This window comes from Sebastes umbrosus, chromosome 3 (assembly GCF_015220745.1).
Source record: "Sebastes umbrosus isolate fSebUmb1 chromosome 3, fSebUmb1.pri, whole genome shotgun sequence".
NCBI classification, from domain to species: domain Eukaryota; kingdom Metazoa; phylum Chordata; class Actinopteri; order Perciformes; family Sebastidae; genus Sebastes; species Sebastes umbrosus.
In genome coordinates, this window is record NC_051271.1 from 15,845,752 (window position 1) to 15,864,413 (window position 18,662).

Sequence of the window (18,662 nt, forward strand, 5' to 3'; positions counted from 1 at the left end):
ACTAGGAATAAAAACTAGGAATTAGGGCTGTCAATCGATTAAAATATTTAATCGCATGATTGTTCATAGTTAATATTAATAGCAATTGCAAATTTCTTCTAGCTGCAGCCCGCTACAACCTAAAAATCACAAGTTGCGCTAATGTGTTAAAGAAATTAGTGGCATATCAGTATTTTTCCTATTTTCATCTATTGTTTTCTGCAGTGCTTCTTCTTGCAGGTAACAAGACTGACAATATCAATAATTTTAGTTTTGAATGTTGTTTCAAGCCTAATTTCAATATTGACAACAAATGGTGTTGTATAGTCTTCCTCATGTCTGACCACTTCTCTGTGACTCCCTGCTACACTGCAGCACCAGCAGGCCTCTATGGAGACCACTAACTGGTGTTATGACACATAACGACCTCTAGATGGATCACAACACAAAGGAATGATGAGCCCAAAGTTACTGCACTGCTGCTACACCGAGCACCAAACACTGATACATGTGAGTGAACACACAGTCTGTCATGTACAGGCTAATCACTCATGATGGACAAGGACACAACTAACAACCTCAGATATGTTTTCCTTCAGGAGGAGACACCATCTCCTCCATCTTCACCACTTTCTAAAGAAAATCAACTTATTTCAAGTATTTTCACGGAGTCTCATTTTCTTGATTCTCGTCTTGTTTTTTTTAACACAGAAGCTTAAACGAAAGCTGCACTGGTAGAAGTGCAATTTACATTTTGTGGTCGTCTTTTGGGAATTACACTCAGTTGCCAGTTTATTAGGTACACCTAAACTAATGCACTCTAATACAACAGTCCTGCAATGAATAAAATGTATATAAATGAGGGTAGACTAAATTAAGGCTGCAACTAACAATAATTGTCATTGTCGATTAATCTGTAGATTATTTTCTCAATTAATCGATTAGTTGTTTGTTTTGCAAGACCACTTATTAACATACCTTACTCCTCCTACCCGTTAGGTATAGCACCACTTTTGCTCCATATTAACAAAAGAGTAACTGGTATTTCCCAATAAATAAATAAATAAATAAATAAATCAATAAATCAATAAATAAATCAGAGGGAGGAAACAAAACCAACGGAGCTGCAGTGAGAGGCGGAGCAACACTAGAAAGACTAGAGCTTCAACGTCACACTCCAGAAATGAGAGTGAAGTCAGCCACGCTACAGTCGAGACAAGTCTCCGTTCCTCTCTAAAAGAAAATTCAAACTGAGTTCATCAAGTCTTTCTCAACAACACAGCCGAGTCTCTGCCAAACACTGGTGAGTACAGCTGATAATATTTATACTTTCAAAAACCAGAAGTCTTTTCATTTCATACAAACACTTTTACTATTGCTGTTTGTCTTCAGGGCCACCATACAGTACCCCACTTTAACAGCTTTAAACAGTCTCCCTTTGTCAGTGCTCAGGACTATAGAAACTGAATCTCTGTGGTTTTAGTTTAACTCCTACTTTCCCGCTATTATTACTATTTACTGATCGCTTCCTACATACTGCTTCCTCTATTTCCTCTAGCTGTTTCACATTAAAAGCTTTCCACCAGAGAACAAGTAGGAGACTTTTAATGTGAAGCAGCGAGAGGAAATGTGATGTGTTCGTCATCAAGTAAGCAGTTCAAAGTATCTTTATTGTCCCTTAGATGGAAATTAGTTTGCAAAGTAAAAAAAACAAACAGAAATTCAACTAACGTTAGTCTAACATAGTTTTAAAGTCTTTTTCCATATGTTTTCATGTATGAAAAGACCCCAAATGAACACTGTAGGTGGACTACTTGATTACTTTAAGCAAATTATTTAAACAGCGTTTGTATAGGAATGATTATATTAGATAGATAGATAGATAGATAGATAGATAGTAACTTTATTGATCCCGAGGGAAATTCAATTCAATATTGTCCCAAGCTGTTTGATCACTATAAGTTGATCACTGTATAATTGCTTTACCGTTTATATTGAAAATAAGGACAGAAGCAGCAGGTCAAATCACTGTTCATTTAACTTGAATAGAAGTTGGTTTATTATATTTTTTGTTAAATATTAAACTGCCTTGTATCTTGAGAACTGAATCAGCAGGTCCTGCAGGTGCACTTTTTATTATTTTCAAATAAAAGGTGTATGTTACTGTATCGATTTTAAATCATTTAATCGAATCATATTGCTCAAGATGAGCCAAATATCGTCCTTGAATCGTATCGCAACCATGGAAATCGTATCATAGTAAAAACGTATCGTTACACCCCTACCAGACAGTATCATATCGAAGTCAACATTTTGGTATCAGTACTACCACGGAATCCGCCATGTTGCATCGTCATGTTTCTACAGTAGCCCAGAATGGCTTGGGCCGGGGTCGATAACATTACTTGCTCCCAACACCGCCGCTCCCTCTCTTGCTTCACCACTCACTTCCCACTTACACACATACTGGCTCTGCTCCAAATGACTAACGCTACTCTTACAACAACTGGCTTTAGAGTGGGCCATTTTCATTTTCGCGTCGGCAACCATAGCTTTCCAACATGCTTGGTACACGGGAGAGGATTCGGTTGGTTGCAATCTGCAACCTAACCGCTAGATACCGCTAGATCCTACACACCCCTCCTGTAATATAACAGTAATAATCACACTTCTTTCTATTTAAAAGAATAATTAAAATTGTATTTTGAATAAAATGTTTTTCTTTTCTTTCACTATGTGTGTAGATATGGCTGCTGCAAACTATCTGCGATCTGAAGATCAGTTTCTGTGCTCCATCTGTCTGGATGTGTTCACTGATCCAGTCAGTATACCATGTGGACACAACTTCTGCAAAAACTGCATCAATGAACACTGGAATACTAATGACCAGTACTTGTGTCCGATGTGTAAAAAGGTTTTCAACACAAGACCTGAGCTGCACGTCAACACCTTCATCTCTGAGATGGTTGTTCAGTTCAGACAGTCAGCTCAACAGAAAACCAGCAGCAGCTCACAGAAACTATGTGCCAAACCAGGAGAGGTTACCTGTGACGTCTGCACTGGAACCAAACTGAAGGCCCTGAAGTCCTGCCTGGTGTGTATGGCCTCCTACTGTGAGACTCACCTGGAGCCTCATCTGACAATGTCAGGCCTGAAAAGACATCAGCTGATCGACCCTGTGGAAGTGAATCTGGAAGGCAGGATGTGTACGAAGCACGATAAACCTCTGGAGCTGTTCTGTAAGACCGACCAGACATGTGTCTGCATGCTCTGTCATGTTCTAGACCACAAGATGCATGATGTTGTTCCTCTGAAGGAAGAATATGAAGGAAAGAAGGCAGAGCTGGGGAAGAGAGAGGCTGAAGTTCAGCAGACAATCCAGAAGAGACAACTGAAGATTCAGGAGATCAAACACTCAGTTGACCTCAGTGAGGAAGATGCAGACAGAGAGATAGCAGAAGGTGTTCAGGTCTTCACTGCTCTGAAGGAGTCTGTTGAGAGAGGTCTGAAAGAGCTCATTGAGACAATCGAAGAGAAGCAGAGAATGACACTGAAACAGGCCAAAGCTTTCATCAAAGAGCTGGAACAGGAAATCTCTGAGCTGACGAAGAGAGGGACTGAGATTGAGCAGCTCTCACGCTCTGAAGACCAACTCCATCTTCTCCAGAGTGTCCAGTCCCTAAAAGCGGCTCCACCCACCAAGGACTGGACAGAGGTCAGCGTCCGTCCATCATATGAGGGGACTGTGGGGAGAGCTGTGGCTCAGCTGGAGAAGACACTCAGTAAAGAGATGAAGAAGCTTCTTGAAAATGAGCTGAAGAGGGTCCAGCAGTATGCAGTGGATGTGACTCTTAATCCTGATACAGCTCATTCTGCTCTCATCCTGTCTAATGCTGGGAAACAGGTCAGTCTTGGTGATGTGAGAAAGAATCTCCCAGACAACCCAGAGAGATTTTCTGATAGTGCTTGTGTTTTAGGAAGGCAGAGTTTCTCTTCTGGAAAAATTTACTTTGAGGTTCAAGTCAAAGGAAAGACTGACTGGAATTTAGGAGTGGCCAGAGAGTCGATCAACAGGAAGGGAGTCATCCCACTGAACCCTCGGAATGGTAACTGGACTATATGGTTGACAAATGGAAATAAGTATGAAGCTCTTGCTGACCGCCCAGTTCTTCTCTCTCTAAAGTCTCGGCCTCAGAAGGTGGGGGTGTTTGTGGATTATGATGAGGGTCTGGTCTCCTTTTATGATGTAGGTGCTGCAGCTCTTATCTACTCCTTTACTGGCTGCTGCTTCACTGAGAAACTCTTCCCATACTTGTGTCCCTGTCTTAATAATGGTGGTAAAAACTCTGCACCTCTGACCATCTCTCCTGTCAGAGTAAACTAATCACTTATCGTATGTCATGTATTGAGTTATTTCGTTTCAAGGGAACAAATGTACATTTACTGTGGTGATTGATTCACACTTCAATCAGACCCTCCAGGAATTTGCGATGTTGCGATTACAACAATTCACGATCATGATTTTTGCACGACCTTGAAATTTAGTCCAATCACCGCAACTTTTCTGCAAATTTGACGGATCATAGCAGTCCCCCACTTTGGAAAATATCTAAATTAATACAGTATAAATGTTTGATTTTGTGTCTGTATGTAGTCAGCGATGTCCTGAAGTCAAATAAATCAGAGTCAAATAAATCAGTCAGTCATGAATCATTTATGTAATTTTTTCAAGCAACCCAAAAATCAAAGAATAAAGTAATTTCCCTCATAAGTTAGTGGATATGTAAAACGTTTTATACTTTCCATATATATAATATATACACATATATATATACATATATACATATATACACACAAATATATATATACATATATACACACATATATATATACATATATACACACATATACAGTTCCCTTTGTTAACACCTTATTTTGAAAACCAGATGTAGTCACACGTGTATACTTCCGCTAACTTTGCCAAGTCCGTTGCTAGCTCTCCCGTCAGCTCCGTTCTCTTTATACATCCATGGTCAACTCCATCGGGGCCGTTTGACTGTTTTTAACATGAATGTCAGTATATGGTTGTTCTACAGTTGTAGCGTTGGCCGATTAGACCACGAAGTTGCGAATGACGACTGGCTTGACCGCAAGTTACCGCAATAAGATAACGTTTCCTGTCCATGACAGATTTAGCATGCAGTTTTTGCCATGATGTCTAACTCTGCTTTTCCTGGCAATGTGTGAAACCCAAAGTGTTTCCATACTTTACTGCATGTGTAGTGATTTAACATGTGAGGGTGCAGGTCGTATCCCCGCGGACCCTCAGCTGTTTGCTTTCTAGCTTCGCCTCACAGCAGCTTTGTTTTGGTTATTGAAGTGGATATGACGTCACGTTAGTCAGACTATAACAATAAAAGCGGTTACTTTCTTCTACCTCCGCATAGAATCAAATGAAGCCATTATATTGATTCTGGTATTAAAAAAAATGCATTACAAAATTGTAAAAAAAAAAAAAAAAAAAATCGTGATACATAGGTGAATCAATTTTTCCCACCCCTACCGGGTATGTTGTCTATAGTTCTTAAAAAAAAATCAGAGTCTGAAAAAATCTGATTGGTCAGATTTTTAAAAAAAAAATCTAAATCGGCCAAGAAAATTGGAACAGGTGCATCTCTGGTAGGTATAGATATCTATTTCTATAGATGTAGATGTTACACCACCTGTGGTCTGTGGTAGAGCTACAGCCAAAGTCATGGCAGCAGTGCGTTCTCTCTTTAATTTACTGCCTGGGAAACACAACACCTCCGACATGTCGCTCAGTCACAGTACTGATCCTTCTGAACAGGCAGCACCCGCTGAGAAACACCAGAGCTCCGCACTCGACTCAACGGGTGGCCGAGATCTACTGTCAACCAAGTGCTGCGTTATAAACATTGAACTATACAAGACCACAATGTCATACAATGAAATGCAAAGGGTGTTTGGCCAATGTGCTGCATTTGTGAGCTTTGGAAATGTGTACAGAAGTCGATCTGGAGGAGAACTGTTGCTCGACAGCCTGAAACTTTTTTTCATAGTTAAATGGAAGAGTCATTGAAAGCCTCTCATTTTCATTTGTAGTGAACCTACATTGGGAGGGACACACAGTCATAAATCTACTCATTAAAAATCAAATCTCTTCTGTTCCTTGCTTGGCTGACTGGATAGAGCACAAAACTAACACCTGCAACAGTTTCCATTCCCACGACTTTAAACATGGTAATTCAAGAAAGTCATATCTCATTTTACAATGATTCAATCTTTTGTTTTTAATTCTTGGTAAATAATCATCCAAACACAATTTACAATAAATAAATTATAATTATTTTTAGGGCTGGGACGATACACCCATCTCCTGATTCGATACTATCACGATACTTGGGTGCCGATTTTATATGTATTGTGATTTTTAAGCATTGCAATTTGCGATTACGATTTATTACGATTTTTATTATATCTTTTTTAACACTAGACCATGGGAAAAAGTTGAATCATACACTTCTATTGAGTTGTCTAGCTCAGAGTTTCCTGCAATGTGTGAAACCCAAAATGTTTCCATTCTTTACTCTATGTGTAATGTTTACCACTTTGGTTTAAAAATATGAGGGTGCAGTTCGTATCCCTGTGGAACATCCGCCGTTTTCTACTTTCTTGTCTTGGCTCGCTGTGGCCGGCTGCGGTTTGTTTTGGTTGACGGATACTGAATGGGTATGACGTCACGTTACTCCGACTACAACAATAAAAATGGTAACTTCCTTCTACCTCCATATTGACTTCAATGAAGCAAATAAATCGATTCTGGCACTAAAAAATCTATTTCAAAATGGTAAAAAAAAATAAATTAAAAATCGCATTACTTAGGTGAATCAATTTCTTTCCCCACCCCTACTTATTTTAAGGTAACTGGTCTTCATTGTTGGTTCTAGTAATATTTTCAGTCTAAATTTAAAAAACAAGTGGTTGTCACATTCATATCCAAAACATGTGAAGAGAAAATGGATGGGTTTTCTTATTTCAAGAATCATACCAATCACAAAAACATCACTGCAAAAACTAAAGCATAAACTGTGTCTACAGTAAGTAAGCAGGACATTTTAAATTTGTATATAAAATCTAGCTAATCTTGTGGCAGATAACGCAGTACAGATGGTCATGCCAAAACCCAAAATAAATGTGCAGGTTTACAAATTTCATCTACTGTTTTCTGCTCTGCCTCTTCATGTCTGTGACTACGTGGACAATAACAATACCTGCTGTTTTAGAAGTTATTCAAATTTGTGCATGAAAATCATCATGCTTTTGTAGAAGCCCTTTCAAGCCTATTTAAATAGTTCATATATTGTATTGTCAAAATGGTGCAGGTGTTATCCAATGCAATAAACAGGTAAATACCAAAAAAAACCTCAGCGCTGAATTCAGTCATTTTGCATGTTGCACTACAGTAACAGCAGTATTAAGCTACCATGTACAACACTATAACTGGTGTTATGGCACACAGCAACCACTGGATGGACCACAACACAAAGGAACAACAAGCATGGAGACACTGTTTGTGATACACATGCACAAGAAGACCACTCATGTTGACCAAGGACAAATAATGTGTTTGTAATTGGTGATCCATTAAATAGTCCAACAGTCACCGTGCTATATTTCTTGGTCTTGTCCTGACCCATGGAACTGAAGAAAAAGAGTTGCTGGATAAATATGACAAAAGATATCTGTTACAGGTTAAAATTGAGCTGATCTTTTGCTTGATGTAACAACGGTTTATATTTTCAACCCTAAAAATGTGTTCAGGCAATTTTGGGATTGTTTTCTATCAATGTGCCTTTTTATTGTCCCGTGTTGTTTGGGCTGCTAGTAGTATAAAGTAATCTTACTCTTCCACTTCTCACAGAGTGCCTACACAGCTTAGTGCTTCCCCTCAAACAAATAGAATCAAAAATACGTTAGGTACAGAACCACCTTCAGCTCATGTTAAGCCAGGAAAACTCTTGTATGTCACTAAAATCATGTATAAACATGAGGAAGAAAAAAATTCACCAACAGAGCTGCAGTGAGAGGCGGAGCAATGCTGGAAAGAGGAGAACTGCAACGTCACACTCCAGAAATGAAGGTTAAGGATTTGTCAGTGTCGCAGTAGAGTTTAGGCAGTCGAGACAAGTCTCTGCTTCTCTCTAAAAGAAAAATTCAAACTGAGTTCATCAGGTCTTTCTCAACAAAACAGCAGAGTCTCTGTCAAACACTGGTGAGTACAGCTAATACTATTTACACTTTCAACAACCATGATTAACACAAAACTTCAGCTCTACTCAGGCAGGAAGTTCCACTCTGCATTTCATACTTAAATTAAATTGTTAACAATATAACTATGGCTGTTTGTCTACAGGTCCTCTATACAGTAGCCCACTTTAAGTTTTAAACAGTCTCTCTGTGTCAGTTCTCAGGACTTTAGTAACTTGTAACTGAATCTCTGTGGTTTGGAGTTTAGTTTCACTCCTACTTTCCTGCTATTATTACTGTTTACTGATCGCTTCCTACATGGTAAATGCTGGAATGGATGGTCCGAAGGGACGAATGATTACGGTTAGTATAGCCTATTGGTCAATCATAGGAAGTGCATGTGCAGAATCAGCCAAGCATCCCTCCAGACCATCCATTCTAGCATCACCCTTCCCACATACTATTGTATTTCCTCTAGCTGTTTCACATTAAAAGCTTTCCCACAGAGAACCAGTTGGAGGCTTTTAATGTGAAGCAGCTATAGAGGAAATACAATGTCTTCAAGTAAGCAGAGCTTTGTTAGCAGAGCTGTTCTTTAATAAAAATTGGTCTACACAACAGAATGTGTGACATACTGTGTGGTTTTGCCAAAGCTTGTCAACATGACTTAGATGGTCGCGGTTGCTCACGGCTAGGCTAAGTCAAAACACAGTATATGTATATAATTACAAAATTACTTAATCCAACATCATATGCTAAACTTAAAAGAACAGCAATCAATTTCTTTTTGTTACAAATTAAACTGTATTTTGAATAAAATGTTTTTGTTTTCTTTCACTATGTGTGTAGATATGGCTGCTGCAAACTATCTGCGATCTGAAGATCAGTTTCTGTGCTCCATCTGTCTGGATGTGTTCACTGATCCAGTCAGTATACCATGTGGACACAACTTCTGCAAAAACTGCATCAATGAACACTGGAATACTAATGATCAGTACCTGTGTCCGATGTGTAAAAAGGTTTTCAACACAAGACCTGAGCTGCACGTCAACACTTTCATCTCTGAGATGGTTGTTCAGTTCAGACAGTCAGCTCAACAGAAAACCAGCAGCAGCAGCTCAGAGCAACAAGTGTCCAAACCAGGAGAAGTTCCCTGTGACGTCTGCACAGGAACCAAACTGAAGGCCCTGAAGTCCTGCCTGGTGTGTCTGGCCTCCTACTGTGAGACTCACCTGGAGCCTCATCTGACAATGTCAGGCCTGAAAAGACATCAGCTGATCGACCCTGTGGAAGTGAATCTGGAAGGCAGGATGTGTACGAAGCACGATAAACCTCTGGAGCTGTTCTGTAAGACCGACCAGACATGTGTCTGCATGCTCTGCCATGTTCTAGACCACAAAATGCATGATGTTGTTCCTCTGAAAGAAGAATATGAAGGAGAGAAGGCCAAGCTGGGGAAGACAGAGGCTGAAATCCAGCAAATGATCCAGAAGAGACGACTGAAGATTCAGGAGATCAAACACTCAGTTGACCTCAGTGAGGAAGATGCAGACAGAGAGATAGCAGAAGGTGTTCAGGTCTTCACTGCTCTGAAGGAGTCTGTTGAGAGAGGCCAAGCCAATCTCATCAACTCGATCAAAGAGAAGCAGAAAACAACAGAAAAACAGGCAGAAGCTTTCATCAAAGAGCTGGAACAGGAAATCTCTGAGCTGACGAAGAGAAGGACTGAGATCGAGCAGCTCTCACGCTCTGAAGACCAACTCCATCTTCTCCAGAGTGTCCAGTCCCTGAAAGCTGCTCCATCCACCAAGGACTGGATAGAGGTCAGTGTCCGTCCATCATATGTGGGGACTATGAGGAGAGCTGTGGCTCAGCTGGAAGAGACACTCAGTAAAGAGATGAAGAAACTGGTCGCTGAGTCAGAGCTGAATAGGATCCAGCAGTATGCAGTGGATGTGACACTTGATCCTGATACAGCTCATCCTCAACTCATCCTGTCTGATGATGGGAAACAAGTGAATCACGGTGTGAGGAAGAATCTCCCAGACAACCCAGAGAGATTTGATACTTATATTAATGTCTTAGCAAAGCAGAGTTTCTCTTCAGGCAGATTTTACTTTGAGGTTCAAGTTAAAGGAAAGACTGAATGGGACTCAGGAGTGGCCAGAGAGTCGATCAACAGGAAGGGAAAAATCACACTGAAACCTGAGGATGGTTACTGGGCTCTATGTTTAAGAAATGGAAAAGAGTACATAGCTGCTACTAGCCTTTCAGTCTTTCTCTCTCTGAAGTCTCGGCCTCAGAAGGTGGGGGTGTTTGTGGATTATGAGGAGGGTGTGGTCTCCTTTTATGACGTAGATGCTGCAGCTCTTATCTACTCCTTTACTGGCTGCTGCTTCACTGAGAAACTCTTTCCATACTTCTGTCCTGGTCTTAATGATGGTGGTAAAAACTCTGCACCTCTGACCATCTCTCCTGTCAGAGTAAACTAATCACTTATCGTATGTCATGTATTGAGTTATTTCGTTTCAAGGGAACAAATGTACATTTACTGTGGTGATTGATTCACACTTCAATCAGACCCTCCAGGAATTTGCGATGTTGCGATTACAACAATTCACGATCATGATTTTTGCACGACCTTGAAATTTAGTCCAATCACCGCAACTTTTCCGCAAATTTGACGGATCATAGCAGTCCCCCACTTTGGAAAATATCTAAATTAATACAGTATAAATGTTTGATTTTGTGTCTGTATGTAGTCAGCGATGTCCTGAAGTCAAATAAATCAGTCAGGAATCATTTATGTAATTTTTCAAGCAACCCAAAAATCAAAGAATAAAGTAATTTCCCTCATAAATTAGTGGATATGTAAAACGTTTTATATTTTCCATATATATATATATATATATATATATACACACACATATACAGTTCCCTTTGTTAACACCTTATTTTGAAAAACAGATGTAGTCACACGTGTATACTTCCGCTAACTTTGCCAAGTCCGTTGCTAGCTCTCCCGTCAGCTCCGTTCTCTTTATACATCCATGGTCAACTCCATCGGGGCCGTTTGACTGTTTTTAACATAAATGTCAGTATATGGTTGTTCTACAGTTGTAGCGTTGGCCGATTAGACCACGAAGTTGCAAATGACGACTGGCTTGACCGCAAGTTACCGCAATACGATAACGTTTCCTGTCCATGACAGATTTAGCATGCAGTTTTTGCCATGATGTCTAGCTCTGCTTTTCCTGGCAATGTGTGAAACCCAAAGTGTTTCCATACTTTACTGCATGTGTAGTGATTTAACAAGTGAGGGTGCAGGTCGTATCCCCGCGGACCCTCAGCTGTTTGCTTTCTAGCTTCGCCTCACAGCAGCTTTGTTTTGGTTATTGAAGTGGATATGACGTCACGTTAGTCAGACTATAACAATAAAAGCGGTTACTTTCTTCTACCTCCGCATAGAATCAAATGAAGCCATTATATTGATTCTGGTATTAAAAAAAATGCATTACAAAATTGTAAAAAAAAAAAAAAAAAAAAAAAAAAAAATCGTGATACATAGGTGAATCAATTTTTCCCACCCCTACCGGGTATGTTGTCTATAGTTCTTAAAAAAAAAAAATCAGAGTCTGAAAAAATCTGATTGGTCAGATTTAAAAAAAAAAAAATCTAAATCGGCCAAGAAAATTAGAACAGGTGCATCTCTGGTAGGTATAGATATCTATTTCTATAGATGTAGATGTTACACCACCTGTGGTCTGTGGTAGAGCTACAGCCAAAGTCATGGCAGCAGTGCGTTCTCTCTTTAATTTACTGCCTGGGAAACACAACACCTCCGACATGTCGCTCAGTCACAGTACTGATCCTTCTGAACAGGCAGCACCCGCTGAGAAACACCAGAGCTCCGCACTCGACTCAACGGGAGGCCGAGATCTACTGTCAACCAAGTGCTTCGTTATAAACATTGAACTATACAAGACCACAATGTCATACAATGAAATACAAAGGGTGTTTGGCCAATGTGCTGCATTTGTGAGCTTTGGAAATGTTTACAGAAGTCGATCTGGAGGAGAACTGTTGCTCGACAGCCTGAAACTTTTTTTCATAGTTAAATGGAAGTCATTGAAAGCCTCTCATTTTCATTTGTAGTGAACCTACATTGGGAGGGACACACAGTCATAAATCTACTCATTAAAAATCAAATCTCTTCTGTTCCTTGCTTGGCTGACTGGATAGAGCACAAAACTAACACCTGCAACAGTTTCCATTCCCACGACTTTAAACATGGTAATTCAAGAAAGTCATATCTCATTTTACAATGATTCAATGTTTTTTTTTTTAATTCTTGGTAAATAATCACACAAACACAATTTGCAATAAATAAATTATAATTATTTTTAGGGCTGGGACGATACACCCATCTCCTGATTCGATACTATCACGATACTTGGGTGCCGATTTTATATGTATTGTGATTTTTAAGCATTGCAATTTGCTATTACGATTTTTGTAAACTTTTTTAACACTAGACCATGGGGAAAAGTTGAATCATACACTTCTATTGAGTTGTCTAGCTCAGATTTTCCTGCAATGTGTGAAACCCAAAATGTTTCCATTCTTTACTGTTTGTGTAATGTTTACCACATTGGATTAAAAATTGTGAGGGTGCAGTTCGTATCCCCGTGGACTCTCCGCCGTTTTCCACTTTCTCGTCTCGGCTCGCTGCGGCCGGCTATGTTTTGTTTTGGTTGACGGATACTGAATGGACATTAGGTCACGTTACTCCGACTACAACAATAAAAGTGGTAACTTCCTTCTACCTCCATATTGACTCCAATGAAGCAAATATAGCGATTCCGGCACTAAAAAATCTATTTCATCTACTGTTTTCTGCTCTGCCTCTTCATGTCTGTGACTACGTGGACAATAACAATAACTGCTGTTTTATAAGTTACTCAAATTTGTGCATGAAAATCATCAGGCTTTTGTATAAGCCCTTTCAAGCCCATTTTAAATAGTTAATATATTGTATTGTCAAAATGGTGCAGGTGTTATCCAATGCAATAAACAGTAATAAGCTTCCATGTACAAAACTATAACTGGTGTTATGGCACACAGCGACCACTGGATGGACCACAACACAAAGGAAGAACAAGCATGGAGTCACTGTACTGTTAACCAAATACAGCTATACTGTATGTGTATGTATGTGGAGACACTGTTTGTGATACACATGCACAGGAAGACCACTCATGTTGACCAAGGACAAATAATGTGTTTGTAAATGGTGATCCATTAAATAGTCCAACAGTGACCATACTATATTTCTTGGTCTTGTCCTGGCCCGTGGAACTGAACAAAAAGAGTTGCTGGACAAATATGACAAAAGATTTCAGTTAAAGGTTAAAACTGAGCTGATCTTTTGCTTGATGTAACAACAGTTATATTTTTGTATCAACCCTGAAAATGTAATAAGTACATTTTTGGATTGTCTTCTATCAATGTGCCGTTTTATTGTCCAGTAAGTTGTTTGGGCTGCTAGTAGTATAAAGTAATCTTACTCTTCCACTTGTCACAGTGCCTACACAGCTTAGTGCTTCCCCTCAAAAAAAATAAACTCAAAAATATGTTACATACAGTACAGTACCACCTTCAGCTCATGTTAAGCCGGGACAACTCTTGTATGTCACTAAAATCATGTCTAAACATGAGGAAGACAAAACTTCACCAACAGAGCTGCAGTGAGAGGCGGAGCAACACTGGAGAGAGGAGAGCTGCAACGTCACACTCCAGAAATGAAAGTTAAGGATTTGTCAGTGTCGCAGTAGAGTTTAGGCAGTCGAGACAAGTCTCTGTTTCTCTCTAAAAGAAAAATTCAAACTGAGTTCATCAGGTCTTTCTCAACAACACAGCAGAGTCTCTGTCAAACACTGGTGAGTACAGCTGATAATATTTACACTTTCAACAACCAGGATTAACACAAAACTTCAGCTCTACTCAGGCAGGAAGATCCACTCTGCATTTCATACTTAAATTAAATTGTTAACAATATAACTATGGCTGTTTGTCTACAGGTCAACTATACAGTAGCCCACTTTAAGTTTTAAACAGTCTCTCTGTGTCAGTTCTCAGGACTTTAGTAACTTGTAACTGAATCTCTGTGGTTTGGAGTTTAGTTTCACTCCTACTTTCCCGCTATTATTACTGTTTACTGATCGCTTCCTACATACTGCTTCCTCTATTTCCTCTAACTGTTTCACATTAAAAGCTTTCCACCACAGAACCAGTGGGAGAGTCTATTAATGTGAAGCAGTTAAAGGAAATGTGATGTGTTTGTCATTAAGTAAGCATTTCAAAGTATCTTTAATGTCCCTTACAGGGAAATTAGTTTGCAGCTGTGTTGTTTGGAGTTTAGTTTCACTCCTACTTTCCTGCTATTTTTACTGTTTACTGATCCATTCCTACATGAAAAAATGCTGGAATGGATGGTCAGAAGGGACGAATGGTTAAGGTTAGTATAGCCTATTGGTCAAAGAATAGGAAGTGCATGTGCAGAATCAGGCAAGCGTCCCTCCAGACCATCCATTCTAGCATCAACCTTCCTACATACTATTGTAATTCCTCTAGCTGTTTCACATTAAAAGCTTTCCCACAGAGAACCAGTTGGAGGCTTTTAATGTGAAGTAGCTAGAGGAAAAGTAAGTCTTCAAGTAAGCAGAGCTTTGTTAGCAGAGCTGTTCTTTAATACAAATTGGTCTACACAACAGAATGTGGACATATTCTGTGTGGTTTTGCCAAAGTAGCGAGCTTGAGCTTGTAAACACGACTTAGATGGTCGCGATTGCTCACGATGAGGCTAAGTCAAAATACAGTATATGTATATAATTACAAAATTACTTAATCCAACATCAGATGCTAAACTTAAAAGGAAAGCAATCAACATATTTGTTACAAATTAAACTGTATTTTGAATAAAAATGTTTTTCTTTTCTTTCACACTACGTGTGTAGATATGGCTGCTGCAAACTATCTGCGATCTGAAGATCAGTTTCTGTGCTCCATCTGTCTGGATGTGTTCACTGATCCAGTCACTATACCATGTGGACACAACTTCTGCAAAAAATGCATCAATGAACACTGGAATACTAATGACCAGTACCTGTGTCCGATGTGTCAAAAGGTTTTCAACACAAGACCTGAGCTGCACGTCAACACCTTCATCTCTGAGATGGTTGTTCAGTTCAGACAGTCAGCTCAACAGAAAACCAGCAGCATCAGCTCAGAGCAACAAGTGTCCAAACCAGGAGAAGTTCCCTGTCATGTCTGCACTGGAACCAAACTGAAGGCCCTGAAGTCCTGCCTGGTGTGTCTGGCCTCCTACTGTGAGACTCACCTGGAGCCTCATCTGACAATGTCAGGCCTGAAAAGACATCAGCTGATCGACCCTGTGGAGAACCTGGAAGACAAGATGTGTACGAAGCACGATAAACCTCTGGAGCTGTTCTGTAAGACCGACCTGACATGTGTCTGCATGCTCTGTCATGTTTTAGACCACAAGATGCATGATGTTGTTCCTCTGAAAGAAGAATATGAAGGAAAGAAGGCCGAGCTGGGGAAGACAGAGGCTGAAATCCAGCAGATGATCCAGAAGAGACGACTGAAGATTCAGGAGATCAAACAGTCAGTTGACCTTAGTGAGGAAGATGCAGACAGAGAGATAGCAGAAGGTGTTCAAGTCTTCACTGCTCTGAAGGAGTCTGTTGAGAGAGGCCAGGCCAATCTCATCGACACGATCAAAGAGAAGCAGAAAACAACAGAAAAACAGGCCGAAGCTTTCATCAAAGAGCTGGAACAGGAAATCTCTGAGCTGACGAAGAGAAGGACTGATATCGAGCAGCTCTCACACTCTGAAGACCAACTCCATCTTCTCCAGAGTGTCCAGTCCCTGAAAGCTGCTCCACCCACCAAGGATTGGACAGAGGTCAGCGTCCGTCCATCATATGAGGGGACTATGAGGAGAGCTGTGGCTCAGCTGGAGGAGACACTCAGTAAAGAGATGAAGAAGCTGGTCGCTGAGTCAGAGCTGAAAAGGCTCCAGCAGTATGCAGTGGATGTGATACTTGATCCTGATACAGCTCATCCCAATCTCATCCTGTCTGATGATGGAAAACAAGTGAATTTTGGTGATGTGGATAAGAATCTCCCAGACAACCCAGAGAGATTTTCTGATAGTGTTTGTGTTTTAGCAAAGCAGAGTTTCTCTTCAGGCAGATTTTACTTTGAGGTTCAAGTTAAAGGAAAGACTAAATGGAATTTTGGAGTGGCCAGAGAGTCGATCAACAGGAAGGGAACTATCAGTATGACCCCTCAGAGTGGTAACTGGACTTTATATTTGAGGAATGGAAATCAGTACAAAGCTGCTACTGGCCCTTCAGTCAGTCTATCTCTGAAGTCTCGGCCTCAGAAGGTGGGGGTGTTTGTTGATTATGAGGAGGGTCTGGTCTCCTTTTATGACGTAGATGCTGCAGCTCTTATCTACTCCTTTACTGGCTGCTGCTTCACTGAGAAACTCCTTCCATACTTAAGTCCCTGTAACAATGAAGGTGGCAAAAACTCTGCACCTCTGATCATCTGTCCTGTTGGAGTAAACTAATAACTTATCTTATTGATTTATTTTCATTCAAGGGAACAAAAGTAAGCATTTAATGGAAACACTGTAGAGCAGGGGTCTTCAACGTTTTTCAGGCCAAGGACCCCCAAACTGATGGAGAGATGGAGCAGGGACACCCAACTATATATATTGTATAAAATTGTGTTTTATATTAAACTGGGCCTAGTGCCATTTATAAATGTACCTTGTTATTGTGCATTCAATACTAAGCTATTCAAATAATACACAGGTTCATATATTCATGTTTTTACTTTAAACATGTGCAAGGTACAGTGAGTAGATAAATTGTAATAAATAAGAATTAAAAAAAAAAAAAGAATTTCGCGACCCCCCCTACAGTACCTCTGTGGACACCCTAGGGGTCGCGGACCCCCTGTTGAAGACCTCTGCTGTAGAGTTTACATCTAATTTTCTACAGATAATTTTTCTGTGGTGAATTTAAACTTCATTGTTAAGATGTTTTATTATATGTATCCCATTACATAGGCAACACATTAATTTGATGCATTCATCTCATCAACACTGCATCATGACATTATGTGGAGAACAGGGCTCGACAATGACGCGTGCCCGCTTGCCCGGGGAAAGAAAACTCTGTGTTCGGTCAAGGGAAATGCCTCGTGCAGTTGTCCGATCGGCCATTGAAAATAAATGTTATCTTTATTAGGGATTCCCCGATATTCAGTAAAAATATGCAATCAGGAGATCGGCATTAATATGCTTTCGTATATTTTTGGCATCATTGGGTAAACATTCCATAATACTTTTCAGCATATTGTAATTTAAGTGTTCTGAGAGAAAACTAGACTTCTGCACCTCTTCATGGCTGTTTTCAGGCCTTAAAAAATCTAGCCCACGACGAGAGACTTTGGCCAATCACAGGTCATTTCAGAGAGAGAGCTTTCCTATTGGCTGTGCTACGTCTGGTGGGCGGTGCTTGGTATTTCCTCAACTGATCTCAACATGGCCGCCATGTCACAAACCTTTTCATTTTACAGCTAAACAGTACACTACATGATGTTTCTGAAAACATTTGAGTTGAGAAATAGGCGTTACAGTAACAGAATATTGATTCATATTTGGTCAGCACTGCCTAGTTTGACCGGAGTTCACAAGTGATTGACAGCCGGTTCTCATAGACAGCAGCTGGACGGCAGACTCCAGTTAGGCTCCGATTGGTTGTTTTCCTCTGGTCTGTGAAATCTTGCAGATGCCATTAGGAGCACACCGGAGGCACATGATTTTTTTCAGATTACTTGTCTCATGCACGTCTGTCTGATTTTTAATCATATTTAATCCATTTCTACCCACTGCAGCTTTAACTGATATTCCATTGGGTTACATTATGGTGCATTCAATCAGTAAAAATGAGCATTAGGTGAAGGTAAATTATAACACTACCATGATGTGTTTAAATGTAATCTTGAAAAATGTAGTTTTGGAGATAAATGAATAAATCCAGTTGTTTGAAGGAGATGGCCTATTACGTGTCTATATTGTCTACAGCAGGGGTTCTCCACCAGTGTGCCGCGGCACACCGGTGTGCCGCAGAGCGCCATCTAGTGTGCCGCGGAGGCAGTGGTACTAGATTATTTTTTTATTATTATTTAGCAAAGTGAACAGGTAAAACCTAAAGGAGGTAAGATGCCAGCTGCTGCAAAACCAAAGCCTATTGAAGGAGGCTGAGACACGGGCGGACACGGGTCTTGTATTGGGTATAACACATGCGCAGTGTAAC

General features: G+C 40.1%; 3 protein-coding genes and 1 long non-coding RNA gene across 7 annotated transcripts in view; 3 read left to right on the plus strand and 1 right to left on the minus strand.

The window, feature by feature from the left end:
• The window catches only part of ppp3r1b (protein phosphatase 3 (formerly 2B), regulatory s1ubunit B, alpha isoform, b), a 43,050-nt gene that overhangs the window by 8,178 nt on the left and 16,210 nt on the right, over window positions 1-18,662 (minus strand). The window lies entirely within an intron of this gene.
• On the plus strand, window positions 1,089-11,129 carry LOC119485906 (E3 ubiquitin-protein ligase TRIM39-like). Of its 4 annotated transcripts, XM_037765746.1 has the most exons (3): window positions 1,089-1,282; window positions 2,724-3,482; window positions 9,859-11,129. In XM_037765746.1, exons 2-3 carry the CDS (start codon window positions 2,726-2,728, stop codon window positions 10,737-10,739), a joined length of 1,638 nt encoding a protein of 545 aa, XP_037621674.1. In that variant the 5' UTR covers window positions 1,089-1,282; window positions 2,724-2,725; the 3' UTR covers window positions 10,740-11,129. The 4 variants fall into 4 exon arrangements, 3 of the variants coding, with proteins under 3 accessions (XP_037621674.1, XP_037621672.1, XP_037621673.1); XM_037765744.1 differs by lacking the exons at window positions 1,089-1,282; window positions 9,859-11,129 and adding an exon at window positions 4,408-4,727 and having other exon boundaries at window positions 2,678-4,368; XM_037765745.1 differs by lacking the exons at window positions 1,089-1,282; window positions 2,724-3,482 and adding an exon at window positions 7,778-8,272 and having other exon boundaries at window positions 9,097-11,128.
• On the plus strand, window positions 11,253-13,068 carry LOC119485961. The gene is made up of 2 exons (XR_005206402.1): window positions 11,253-11,440; window positions 12,833-13,068. It is a non-coding gene; the product is annotated as an uncharacterized LOC119485961 (long non-coding RNA).
• LOC119485926 (E3 ubiquitin-protein ligase TRIM21-like) lies at window positions 13,984-17,240 on the plus strand. Its single transcript, XM_037765772.1, has 2 exons — window positions 13,984-14,186; window positions 15,264-17,240. Exon 2 carries the CDS (start codon window positions 15,266-15,268, stop codon window positions 16,904-16,906), a length of 1,641 nt encoding a protein of 546 aa, XP_037621700.1. The 5' UTR covers window positions 13,984-14,186; window positions 15,264-15,265; the 3' UTR covers window positions 16,907-17,240.